Source organism: Eulemur rufifrons, chromosome 9 (genome assembly GCF_041146395.1).
Source record: "Eulemur rufifrons isolate Redbay chromosome 9, OSU_ERuf_1, whole genome shotgun sequence".
NCBI classification, from domain to species: domain Eukaryota; kingdom Metazoa; phylum Chordata; class Mammalia; order Primates; family Lemuridae; genus Eulemur; species Eulemur rufifrons.
In genome coordinates, this window is record NC_090991.1 from 25,615,352 (window position 1) to 25,629,349 (window position 13,998).

The following is a 13,998-nucleotide window of genomic DNA, read 5'->3' on the forward strand; positions in this document are numbered from 1 at the left end:
TTCAAACACATTTACATGATCAAATAGAAATAGGATAGAGCTAAGCTTTAAATATTTAAAGGTAGCTTGCTTGGACTAAAAAATAAATAAGAAAATGATCAGCCTACAAGGAATTGGTATATATGTAAATATACAATTATCCTGTGCTGTATATACTGTATACTGATACATGATTAAAATTCTTTTTGAAAATAAAATACTTCACAGAAATTAAAAGACCATTAATCAGTTTCTAGGTTGCCCCTTTCCATTATAAATGACACAAAAATAATATTGCTACTATTTTTCACACAAATTTAAGATGAAAATTTTTCAACAGAATGAGACACCACAATGAAGGCTTCATGAATAATTTATTCCATTTGAAGTTTTGTTTTTTGTTTTTTGTTTTTTTAAAAAGTATAAACCTTTTCATTTCCTCAATCACAATTTGTACAACTCAGTGTTATGGCATTCGGCAGCAATAGTGTTTGTTCCTTATTCTTTTTTGTCACCTTAAAAAGAAAAGTAATTGGACCATATTAAATGTCACTGCTAAACAACAACTTTAAAACGCCCCTTCATAAAGTGACCAAGCAATTTTGAGAAGGTTGATGCTGACATGTCCAGTAATGACGTTACAATTTGTAGTTTAAACTCAGTAACTTTAAGGTCCACAAATCCAGTTTACTTCGAAAACTAAAGCTATTTTAAAACTTCATGAATACATCAACCTGAGGAGTATTTTAGGTCCCAAATCCAGTTTTAAAATTTATACTCCACAAAAAAGAAAATACATATAAAAAAAATTTAAACCACAGTTCTGGGCCCATTAAAACACCAAGAAAAACCAAAAGGTTAAGATTTCCAGCTGATTTTTTGGGAGGTGGGACAAAATAAAAATGTATGTTAAAAACGTCTTTCCTTAATTTAAACAAACTAAAATCTTAAGAGGAAACCCAGATCAAAATATCACTCATGCAACATTAAATGTATTAATAGATTGATATGCAATGCCATAGTGGATGAGTAGCAAATTATATGATGCAATAGCATTTAAAAACTTCCTTTTAATCTATTCAATTTGAACATTTTAAATAATGCGACATAGTATTTTGATATTACAGTATTAACATAGTGCTTGATTAAAGATCTGCAAATCTTTGTAGTAACACATTAAGTTAAAAAATTACCTCAGAAGGTAAATATGAAGATGAAAGGAAAATATTTTAATACAGTAATCTGTGCCATACTGACGATTGAGTACGAATACAGCTGAGGATAGTTGACTAAGTAGTAAGAGCTTAATTTTAGTGGTTTAAGAAAAGTTTAGAAATATTTAAAAATTACAGCTACTTTAAAATTTAAGGATTACATATAAGTACACTTGGTGGCCTTCTGGCCAAACAATAAGGTGTACAGAAATTTATTCATACAGTGTTAATTCACAGTCCTGATAACTGAATGGCTTGCATAAGAAAGGTATGGCTAGATGTTTCTCACTGGCTGGAAGCAGACATTATATAATTAATCTTTTTAAATGCCAAAATCCTGAACTTCCACCCTGTTTTATAATGGATAACTGCACAAAAAACAGACATTAGCACTGTAACAAAGAAGTCAAGGTGTTGGTAGTCCACTGCTATAAAGTATAATATTTTGCTTAACTATTTAAATAAAACAAAACTACCTATACTCGTCTGTGACAGTATATTAGTAAGTCAGATCCATCATCCTGCACAAAACGCTTAATTTCTTTTCTGAAATAAGTCTAATGACCTTTTCTAATGGCTATTTAATAACTTTCTATTTGAGTGTTGAACTAATATATGAAGGGAAGAAAAAAAACTCTTATCAGTAAATCCTGTATTTGGGAACTATTCCCTGATTCCCAGAAAAAAGGAATTATATACTGGGTTCCCTCCTTATGGCTCCATATAAAAGAAACTATCAGGGAATGATTTTTTTTAAATCTATTTTCAAACTGAGGTGTGGTTACCATAGGTTAGTGATTTTAAACAACTGAGAATATAGCTTTCATTTTTTTTAAGTCACTATTGAGCTAAGTATATAAAAAAGGATATTTTTATAGAAATTCCAAATAAGAATCTTTTTCCTCAAATCTCAAATAAGTTTTCTTTTTAAGAAAGTACAGGACAAAACATACCAACATAATCTGTGGTGTGTTAGTATAATTTAGAAACAAATGCAGAGATGTGATCTTTAAATTTAATATCAAAATATGCTGACCATTGGGATTGCATTATAATTTTGAAGAAATGATTGAAAACTTTTGTCACCAATTGTGTTTTCTGGATAGAAAAAAACAAAACTTGCTAATGTTTTTATATACATAATTTGAAGAAGTTATATTCATAAGAAAGTGATATTTAACCTAAGTATATAGTATTTACAAAACAAGTTTCAGTTTAAAAAAAAAAAAACCTAATTAGAGTTTTGTAAATACAATTGATTTTGTCCTTGTAGATAATTAGTGAACATACAAATAGGAATTTTGCAAGACTGCTTCCAAGAAATATAGGTAGACTTGGCGACTGTGAATTCAAGTCAGCAATGTGAGTAAGAAGCTAACTTGGGCTCTCTTGTGAGCAGCACTGTAGAAAGTATTTTTCAAAAGGGTAAAGACTGCATAAACGCAGTTATCTTGGCATGTGCAAACAAGAAGGGGGAAAGTTGTATTGAAGGAAGGGGTGAATTAAAGTCCCTAAAATTCAAGTCCCTTCTTTAGGGAGGTGAGAACCTCCTTGGCATATGCCCTACCTTAATCTGAGCTGTGTAATAGAAAAGTACAGACTCTGGTGTTTGGGACTGCCATCTCCAAACCAAGAAAATTAAATAAATAAAAAAGGCAAAGGGAAACAGGTTAAGTTTAAAAAATGGTTCTTTCACTAGTGGAATAGAGTCTGAATACCAGAATTCACTGAGAATCTATTTACACCACAGTTTGATTGCACACACACACCCATACATATGCATTCTCTCACACACATTCCCAATCTTTAATTTAAAAAAAAAAGGTCAAACAATCAAGAGTGATTGTTCTTAAAATAATTTTTAAAATGCCTAGAGCTGGGCTAAATTTCAACCTTATAGGAGATCCTGAAGATAAATTTCATAATTAATAATATTCCCATGCCTAAATGTGCCACTGCTAAAACTGAAAAAAATTTAAGCATGTAACATTAAACACCAAAATTAGTTTAAGCATTCAGTAGCAAATGTCTTTCTTGTAAAACTAAGTTTCTTTCACTGGAAATGGCCTGAAATATTGTCATAGCCCTAAACCATAGTACAAAATATAACTGAAGAATTCTCATTTTATTCTAAGTTAAACCACCTAACAATATCACTTGTATATTGCCATCATGTTATTCTGTAAAGGTGTGATATATAAAATGCTGTAAGATCTGGTACCTTTTCAATTTATAAACACAGTGAACTTCATTACTGTACATGTACTCTGCAACTACAGCTTAGCTGTAAATCCTCCACACACAATGGTATGGACATTATTCCCCCTCTATCCCCATTAAACTGTACATCGAGACAATACAAATTTACTGTCCCACCCACCCCCTTACAAAAAAATAATACTCTAAAAGCAACCCTACTGCAACTTTTTAATTAAGACGATTACATATATTTTAGACCAATTGCTTTAAAGCAAGAAGGCAGTATAAACCTTCTAGGAAAATTTTTATAAAAGAGGTTAAGAAATATAAGACAATTTATACATTTAAAAACTTACAATAAATAAGAGATGCAGGCATGTTTGAATACTAGATACTATAATCCAATACAAGAACATCTTGATGTTCTGAAGCCGTATGTTGAAATTCATTGTTCCTCATGTTTCCTCTCCATGCTTTTAATATTCATTTAATATGACTGGGTACTATGGCTCATTACTTTTCACAAATACTGTGACTGGAAAAAAAAAGGTTAATTTTTGCTACGAAAATGTTATAATACGTTTTGCATGATCAGTCATCATTCTAAAGAGTTCAGTATAGTCAATGAAAAATAGCAGGGTTATAGCCCCTCCCCACAAGTCAAAACAATATTTGTTGAAGTAATAAGAATTAGACCCCATCACAAATGACTTTCACTGAGAAGATAATTGTAACATAATCCTGCAGCGAAATATCCTTTTTTTCCTTTTTTTCATGTCCTTTCTTGCACAGTTCTGTCACATGAAGATCACAGCATATTCATGATAAAGTTATATAACTGATTCAGCACCACAAAATGAATTGGGAGACACGAGCGTCTGTCCTGGATTGCAGGGTCACAGGTTAGCCAGGAGAGTGCATTGTACTGTTCCAAAACAAACCTGAAAAGCAAATAAATTATATGAGTCATGCATTTATTTCCAATGTAGATTATGGAAGCAGTTTTCAATTATGGCATCTAAGATTCAAAATCGCCTTAAAAAAAGAGTGGAAGGTATGGAATAGAGAGTTCTTGGGGAGAAAGATAACTAATTTTCATAAAAATTATTCTCAAAAGTAGATTACTTATGCTGAATGATACAACTTATCTAGAAATCTGATGGTACACAACTGCCAAATATGAGAAAAATATACAAGGATCAACATTACATTCTTTTAAAGTTGCAGTGGCAAACCCTTAATGGTAAAAGAACTATACCTGAGGACATCTGAAGTCTGATTTGAGTCAAGTGGGTGGGAGTGTTTACTGTGAAGCAGCTCGTCAGATTGCACTGAAGGCACGTGGAGGTGCAAAGAGGCCTAAAAAGGAAACAGGTAATCGGTCAGCCAAAAGGAAAAAAGTCTGTTGTTTAGTTTTCCCTTATTCTCCCAATGTATCTTCATTGATGAAACAAATTTTAGTCCTATGTTATGAATGAGTGCCACTAATAAAAATGCCTGTTCTCTTTGCTTAATTCACTCATTACAGAAGTAATTAAGGGCAAAATTTTATTGAATCTTCCTATTTCCTTTTCTATAGCTTTATTGTTTTTGACACCAAAGAATCCTTTCAAAACAGGATAAACTGAGAAACTTGAGTATAATATGTTCCTAGCTTACACAAAACTTAAGACTATGCAGACATACCTAAGCACTGAAAAAGTAACAGGAATAAGCATAAGTAAACATTTTACTTACAACACTATTACTCTTAAAGCTACATTTGACTGAATTGTGAACACTCTAAATAATACAGTGCACAGAGGCTTTCTTTTTGCCCATTCAATTTCATAATAGAAGCTTGGTAACAACTGGCACACCTATTTAGGGAATGGCAATGAATAGTGAGAGAAAGGAATGTGCTACTCTACATGTCAATCAAATAAAATGAACCATTTTGTTTATAAGTCAATATGTATAATAGTGTTAGAAAGCTGTGACAAGACAAGGGTGATGTTCACTACAGAAACTCTTGGTACATTTCATTCTATACACTGTAAAAGGTACTATTTTATATTTAGGTGTTCTCTTACAATTGTAATATATGTATAGAGTCTTGTTTCATACATTCAGGAATATAACCAAAAATATGTATATTTGAGGTATCTATAAATGCTTGATTTATGAGTTATAAACAGAAGCCTCACATTGCAGATCACTACAAATTTAAATACAATATAATTAGTACCAGTTCTCTAATTGCTTTGATAAAAAGATTTTTAACCATCTAGGTTACAATCCACTATTTTTCTAAGCAAAGCAAAACACACAAGTCGTTTATTGCCTATAGAACGGAAATAAAATGGGATATATGAAGAAAAAAAAAAAAGGTGAACGGAATTATGGTAAGTTATGCCTTACCTGGTAATTCAGAACCAGAAGTCCTAATCTTGTTACACTGTATCTGAGGGTGAATGCCCACTTTACACTATCCTCTCTGCAAATAAATATTGAGTAGAAAAGAATCTGGATAGTCCCTTGGACTTTTTGTAAAGTAGTGTTTCCTTAAAAAATGTGCCCTGAAATACTAAGGTAATAAACTATTAATAGGTGTTACACAATCCTTTTCTTGTGTATTAAAATAAGTTTAAGAAATGCTAGGTAAACAATCTTATTTATTGCTGTTTTTCAAGCCGTTAGTGTGCATACATGTATTGTGACTACAAAATGGGACAGATAGTATGTGCTGCACTTCCCAAGGGACCAAAGAACCCTTTGTATTTTTGGAGGTTCCAAGGACTACTATTCTGCAGAAAATCCCTTGAAAATATGTTCTTGTAATGAGATCTGTATAGACCACTGCACATATACTGGAAGGGGAAGAAAAGTTATATGACAAAACTAATTATTACCTTGGCTGACACTCTTTAAATATATTATCTCATTAACAGTCAATTCAGATCGCCAACTGTTGTATTCTTTATGAATGTGCTATAGAAGTCCATTGTTTAACTTCAAATGTCATTAACTCAATGGGATGTGGTCCAAGGATATCAAGATTTAATAGCAACAGGCTTAAAAGATAGCAAGAAACCTATTTATCTTGTACCCACTAAAATATAACCCTAAGAAACTAAAGCATACTATCCAACTTTTACCCTAACAAATAAAAATTGGTTAGCAAACATTTAAATTAGCATGACTTATGGAATAAAAACTTGACTTCTGGTGCGTTTACATAAGAATAAGTGAGTCAGATCTGAATTTGTTACTTTGGAACAGTAATAGCAGCAGCAGCAGCAGCAATAAACTCTGTATAGGGCTTTCACATCTCATTTTATCACTTTATGATATATCTTGACTTCAGTTATATCACTTACTAATGAATTTGTTTTAATAAATCACTATAGATCTAAGAATCTCATTACTGTACTTAAAAACCACTCAATTTTAACACAGCAATTTACACACAGCTAGAAAGCTTTTTTTTTTAAGAAGGTAGTAAATGAAACTAAAAACAAGTACTATTACTAAAATTATCAATCTTTTCTTGAGGCCAGGAGTTCGAGACCAGCCTGAATAACAGAGTGAGATTCCTATGCTACAAAAAATAAGAAACTTAGCCAGGCGTGCTAGTGTATGCCTGTAGTCTCATCTACTCAGGAGGCTGAGGTGGGAAGATTGCTTGAGCCCAGGATTTTGAGGTTACAGTGAGCTACTATGATTGCACCACTGTATTTTGCCCTGGGCAACAGAGCAAAACCCTGTCTCAAAAATAAAAGAATAACTTTTTTTAACCCAAACTTTTAATCTGAAAAATAATGCAGCATAATGGCAGTAGCAGTGCAGTATGATATAATTCAAAAAATAACATAATAATCATTAAAAGATCCAGGTTTTATTCTTGAGTCTACTACCAATTTATGACTTTAGACAGGTGTTTTTCTGAACTTAAATATGCTCACCTAAAAAATGAAAAGATTATACGAGAGGTAATATTTAAGGTTTCTCTCAGCTCTAAACTTTCATATGTGCAGTTGAAAATACAGATTGAGCATTCCAAATTAAAAAAAAATCCAAAATCTGACACACTTTTGGTCCAAGCATTTCAGATAAGAATACTCAACCAACACTAAGAGCAAGGGCCCCAAGAGTTTGACTTAAGAATAATTAAGTGCAACCTTAATAAAATTTAAAAATTACAGTTTTTTTTATAAATAGATAATTCTCTTTGTGATGTTGTCTAGAGTCGCAAGTGTTAACGCATTTAAGAACAAGGAACTTAGACAAGCTGTCAGACTTCAAAAAGCCACATATACTTCTCAGGATTTAAGTCCTCGATTAGGCTTATTTAAGAACTAGCACAGAAGTAGCAATACCTTAAGAAAAAGGGGACACTGATATTGTGCTTGAGGACATGCTGACCAGAACCAGTCAGGTAATGGACCCGCTTTGGCAGTTGATACAAAGTAACCAAGGGCCAATGGTTGCTGAAGAATATTAGTTACTTCATCATGAGATTCTGTTGAAAGTAGTCGATCAGTACCCTGACCCTTAAAAAGACAAAATTAAAAGTATATTAGTTCATTTGGTATAGCTATGCACCTGATATAAATACAGAATGGTTATAGCAAACAGTCTCATTACCTTATGATAGCAATTTAACAAAATACTGACAGATACTGAAAAAAATCAGTTGCTATGTACTTAAGAGTATTATAATTAGTAATAGCATTAAAAGAAAGAGTTTTAAGAGTTGCATGAGGAAATGAATATGCCAGCTGTTTAACAAGTTTGTATTATGCCAAGCCCATAGGGTGTGTGTATGCGTGTGTGTGTTTGTGTAAACCTTTGCAGCTGAGTGAAAAACACAGTATGTTCAATGAAATTTCTAACTTTTTTAATATTCCCTCAACTAATTCCTAAAAACCATACTGCAATCTAAAAGGTGAATTCAATTTAGCTCTGTTCATCTATCACTATCTATTAACATAAAGTTAATAGTGTTTGGAAAGCATTATGGCAACAAAAAGGAACGATTACTAGGCGATGTTCACTTCCTTTGGATTAATGTATTTCTTGGTATTTATTTTAATGAAATAGATAAAATATTTATTACATCATTACCTATAACAAAAAATATTTAAATGTTCAATATTTTGGGAATGATATACCAAATTATGGTATGGCAAAAATGTAACATTAAAATCTGATTATACTTATTGTAAGTTGTAATACAAACATGTGGAAGGAAGGTAATTTGCTAAAACAGTAATGGTTTTATTAGAGAGGTGGGATTATTGGTGCTTTTCCATATGTATATATACACACACACACATATATTTATTTATTTCAATAATCTCATTTGTTTGCAGCACTTAAAAGGGGAAGGAAGAGATGCAAGGTAAGATTGGACAAAGATTCTTTCCTACTAGATTTTTTTTCATTTATATTTTATTTGTATTTTTTCATGGAGTACAAGTAGAATTTTGCTACCTTGATATACTGCATTGTGGTAGTCAGGGCCTTCAGCACATCTTTCACTGCAGCAACACACATTGTACCTACCAAGCAACCTCCCATCATCCCACCCCACCCCACCCCTCCGAGTCGCCACTGTCCATCATTCTAAACTCTGCTTCCAAGTGTACACATTATTTAGCTCTCCCTTGTGAGTGAAAACATGCAATAGTTGTGTCTGAGTTGTTTCACTTAAGATAATGGTCTCTAGTTCCATCAATGTTGCTGTACAAGACATGATTTCATTCTTTTTTTTTTTTTTTTTTTACAGCTGAATAGTATTCCATTGTGTATATATACCACATTTTCTTTATCCAGTCTTCCTTTGATAGACACTTAGGTTAATTCCCTATCTTTGCTACTGTGAATAGTGCTGCAATAAGCATGAGTACAGGTATCTTTTTGATATATATTTCTTTTCCTTTGGGTAGATACCCAGTACTAGGACTGCTGGATTGTACGATAGTTCTATTTTTAGTTCTTTGAGAAATCTCCATACTGTTTTCAATAGAGGTTGCACTAATTTACATTCCCACCAGTGTATAAGAGTTCCCTTTTCTCTGCATCCTCACCAACATGTGTTATTTTTTGTTTTTTTCATAGCCATTGTGATTGGTGTAAGATTATATCTCATTGTGGTTTTAATTTGCATTTCTCTGATGATTAGTGATGTTGAACATGTTTTCAAATGCTTCTTGCTCATTTGTCTTCTTTTGTAAAATGTCTATTCATGCCCTTAGCCCACTTTTTTTTTTTTGACAAGAGAAGAGGAGTTTGTTAATTTGCCGGCAAATAAGGAGGTTGGCAGACTCCCGTCTCAAAGTACCAATGTCTTATTTCTGAGCGGTACAGAGTTTTTAAAAGGTTCTGATTAATCCCATAATTCCATCTTCGGCTAAGACAACCTCATGACCTCCACCCAGACAATCTCCTTGAGCCATCTCCTCTGGGACAAAGAACAAAGGACACGCTCTTGCTCCTCCCAACCACTGACCTGAGGCAGGGATGTAGGTTTTAGTTCTCAAAAAAGGTGAGGGGGTTTTGAAGACAGAAAACATTTTTACCCCTTTTCAGGCCATTCTCTCTGTTACATATTCCCCACTGTCAATTTTACTCTTCCATATCTATGGGAGGAAGGGCAACGTAGTTGTCAAGCTACTTCCTGCTGAGTTGGGGCAATGTTTTAGATGGAAGGTACAGATTATTAGGCTAAAAAGGGCATATGCAATCACTACAACTGTGAAGACTGACAAGGTGAAATGGACTGTTGCCTTGCACACAATGTCCAATACAGGGCTGGGTTAGAAAAGAAACACGGGACCTCTAAGTGCAGAGCTATTATTAATAGTTGCACCCTGTAAGTCATCCAAGAGATCAGCTTCTGCAGATTCAGAAATCACGTACAGAAATACTTGTACCAAAAGGTTTAGGATAACACACCCAGTAGCAAGACAGATCAACAGAAGAGGTGATAGCCCAGGGAAATCCTCACTATGGAGTTTTCTCTCTATCCTATAGACAGAATCAAAAACTATTAGTAAAAATATAAACATTTTCATTTTTTTTTTTCTTTTTCTTAAGCAGATACTTTAGATCACCTAAGGCTAGACCCTCCACTGGGGGCTGTATCTCTTTACTTTGGTATGATGGATCCAAGATTTCATTTCTGACAATTTCAATGAGGTGTGAGTTGTTAGAGGCACTTTGTAGGGTCCCTTACACTTTAGAGGGACCTGAAAGGGGCAAACTCATACACAGTGGTTAGCACCTGACCCACTCATTTGACATATTGCTTTACTCTTATTTTCTTTTACTGATGATTATGTTACCATACTTACCTCGGGGTGCTAGGAAGGGTGTCTCATAAAGTATTTCTGAGGGGCTTAACTTAAGCCTGATTCTAAAGGGCTACCCTTACCCAGTGAAGGGCAAGTGGCAATACCTTATCCCACTTTAGGCAGGTTCCATGTAATTTCCATTCTAGAAATAGGGCTTTGTTTACTTGCTGGGTTGCCTCCACTACAAAGGAGGTTCATTATCGCTCTGTATGGAAGAAAGGAGCCTACGAACATTTTGATGATCTGTGGGATCACTGAGTCTACTGCATCCAGCTTTTTAGGGAAACAGTTCATGAGGTTCCCACTGTGGGTCCACTCAAAGAAGTTTATGGGTGACCATAGGACACTGTGTAGTAGATCAAAGTGTAGACAGTGGGAAGTAAAGATTCCCCCAATGGACACTGCAGTGGAGTAGCCAAACACAGTGATACCTTGAGCTGTCGAGCTGTTTCTGTAGCTGTCTGTCCACAACCTCCATGGCCAGCATGTTATTCTCCATTTGCTTGGCCTCTTTCCCTGGACTGTTGATACCCATCATCCCATCGTCCTCTGAGGCCTGTTCCTGTACACATGCAAAGAACTTGGCGAAGGCCCTGTCTCCTGGTAGGAGCCTATCTTGGAGTCAGTTCTTCCAGAAGGATTCTAGCAACCTCAGATGCTCCTTTCTTACTGCTGGGTAGGACAAGCCTCTTATCCAGCCTGAAAGGTATCTACCAATACAAATGTAGGCATCTGAGTGGAACTGCCAATCATCGAAAGGGTGGACCCCCACATGTTGGGGCTCCTTGTGTAGAGGGTCGCCTTTCTGTCCCTGCACCACCCCGAGCATATAAAATGTTGCAAACGGAGTCCTCTCAAATAAGGTCCCACCATATCCATCAAGGCATCACGCTCGCAATGTGTGTATTCATGCAGATGCCTCATAAGAGGCCGAACCAAAGCTTTGGGTAGGAGATGAGTCTATGAGAATTCTGTCTCCATTTAGCTGTGTCATCCCAAATATCAGAGCCCCGGTCTTCAGTTTTTAAGGGGGTCTAAAGCTAGCCAGGGTATCAAGGCCCCAAAGAATAGATCACCTACAGTGACCTCCTTAACTATTCTGCCAGTGTCCTGATTTCCTCTGGCAATCAGCTCAACTTTCTGGGCTGAAGTCCCAAGTGGCAGTGCCACTGCCATGATCATTGCATATCCAAACAGCCTCCAGAACCTCTAAACAGTCATGCTATAAAGGCTCATTTTCTTTGGCTGGCAAAAAGGGAGACAGGGTTGAGAATAAACATGGTCTTTAATAACTTCTCACAAGTAGCTGTACTGCCCAGAGGCAAAGAGGCCATCCTCTCACAATGTTGTTCAGTGGCTTTGAGAAGTATGTCACTGTCCATGGCATGTCTCACCAGTATCTATACTAAGACTCCAAGGCTCATTCTTCGTTTTTCGTATTATTTAAATTTTTTCTGTGAGTCAGGCAACCCTAAAGCAGGGACAATGATAAGACTGTTTTAGTTTTCCAAAGGCATTTTGACAGTTCATGATCCAGATCAGGGGCTCAACATCTGTCCCTTTAAAGGCCCCATATAAGGGCTTTGCCATCTGTCCGAAGTCTGGGATTCAGATACAACAACATCCTGCCATTCTTAGGGGACCTTAGATAAGTAACCTGTTGTTTGTAAATCTGTCCAACTGCAGGTTTCACAAGTCCCCCACTAAGCTCTCATCAAGCAGGGTAAGACAGTCCTTTTAAAGCCCCTAACACAGTCCAGCAGCACTGCAAGGCCACCCCAGTCCCAGGATCCTGTCACTCAAATGCAACTGAGTACAGTATCTTTAGTGGCATATAGATCCTGCACGTATCTATACTCACTGGTATGGAGAATTTAAATTCTCTCTGTATGTCCTGGGGTCCTGTCAGCCGACATAGCCTTACTCACTTTGGTAGCTTTCTTCTTGCCAATGCTGTAACAATCTGGAGGTCTGCTGAGGCCAGAACTTTAAAATGAGCAGTCTCCTGCATGTTTCACTAGGCCCTAGTATTCATCTAGCAGGAGCTTAGCAGTGCCCTCAGAGATGAGTTGCTGTTGCTTTTGGAACAAACAGCTCATGATGCTCCTGCTGCTTGCCTAGGTCTGCCCCCAGGGGCTGCGACAGGGAGTTCTCAGTTACTGCCTGCCAACAGGTACCTCACCACTACCTGATTTGTAGAGTGCCATGCACAGCTGATGCCAGAGGCTAGGCCACGGCAGAAAAGTGGGAGTCCACTTCTGCCCATGCAGCTTAGCACCAATCAAATCCCCACTATAAATTTACATCTAGGGCTTTCGTGGGGAGGCATGGAGCCCTGGACCCCCTCATTTGTAAAAGTCTGCTAATCAGGTCCCCACTGTCAATTTGCACCCAGGGCTTCTATGGGGATATTTGGGTTGGGGCAAATAGTGAGGCAGGGGGCCCCTAGGCTCCCTCCTCCATCGTCTGAGTCATGGACTTGAAGGAACCATTTGCTTTCCTGAGGTTTCTTGTTACCTAGAGCCCTTTGTAATTTGGGGCAGGGTTCTTTTCAATGTCCTTCCTTTTTCCAAAAGCACACCGATCATACCATGCCCTAGGATGGCCTTTGCTTTCAACTGTCTCAAAGGATCCCTGGCTGGTGTAGCTAGCAGAACGCGCACAGTTTTTAGTTTAAAGGACATATTAACCAGTTGTGAAGGATGTGTGCTATTTGCCTTGCCCCAGCTATGGATGCCCTCTGGCCAAATTGAGCTCCCTGCTGAGTAAAGAGATACTAATTCCAATCCTGAGTTATAACCTAATGGGCATGGGACTGAAGAATTTGTTCAGGAGGTAGCCTCACCAGACCTTCCCATGGTGCCAAGATGGTGGTGGCAGGCGTTTTTTTGCCCTTGCTGCGTGCTGCTCTACGGTGGGCAGAATGCACTGGTCTTCCCTCCCACGAGGTCTGCTCCCGGGCTGTGGCCCGTCCCAGTGCCTTGCCCTGCCAGCTGTGGGGTTCTAGCGAGTACAGGAGGATCTCATTTATCAAAAATCTTACAAACACAGATCATTTTGGATACCATAAGCAATGAGTTTCTTTCTCTTAAGCAGAGAGCTTGAGACTCAACATTTTAACTCTATAGTGGCAGGTCAACCATTTGAACTCTGAATTTTCCTTGATTTAATTTGCCTTTTAGTAAAAACTTGTGCACAAAATTGGCCATCCTAGAAAACCTGGCATGCCTTTGAACCTTCCCATTTATACAAATACTTGTAAGTAGAGG

General features: G+C 36.5%; 1 protein-coding gene across 1 annotated transcript in view; it reads right to left on the reverse strand.

The window, feature by feature from the left end:
* Positions 1-334: 334 nt before the first annotated feature.
* MED13 (mediator complex subunit 13) overlaps positions 335-13,998 on the reverse strand; it is a 101,051-nt gene continuing 87,387 nt past the window's right edge. The window contains exons 28-30 of the mRNA XM_069482327.1: positions 7,751-7,924; positions 4,651-4,751; positions 335-4,333 (exon numbers count right to left, since the gene is read on the reverse strand). Of these exons, the coding sequence (XP_069338428.1) occupies positions 4,201-4,333; positions 4,651-4,751; positions 7,751-7,924 (408 nt within the window). The 3' untranslated portion in view covers positions 335-4,200. The remainder of the gene's footprint in view (positions 4,334-4,650; positions 4,752-7,750; positions 7,925-13,998) is intronic.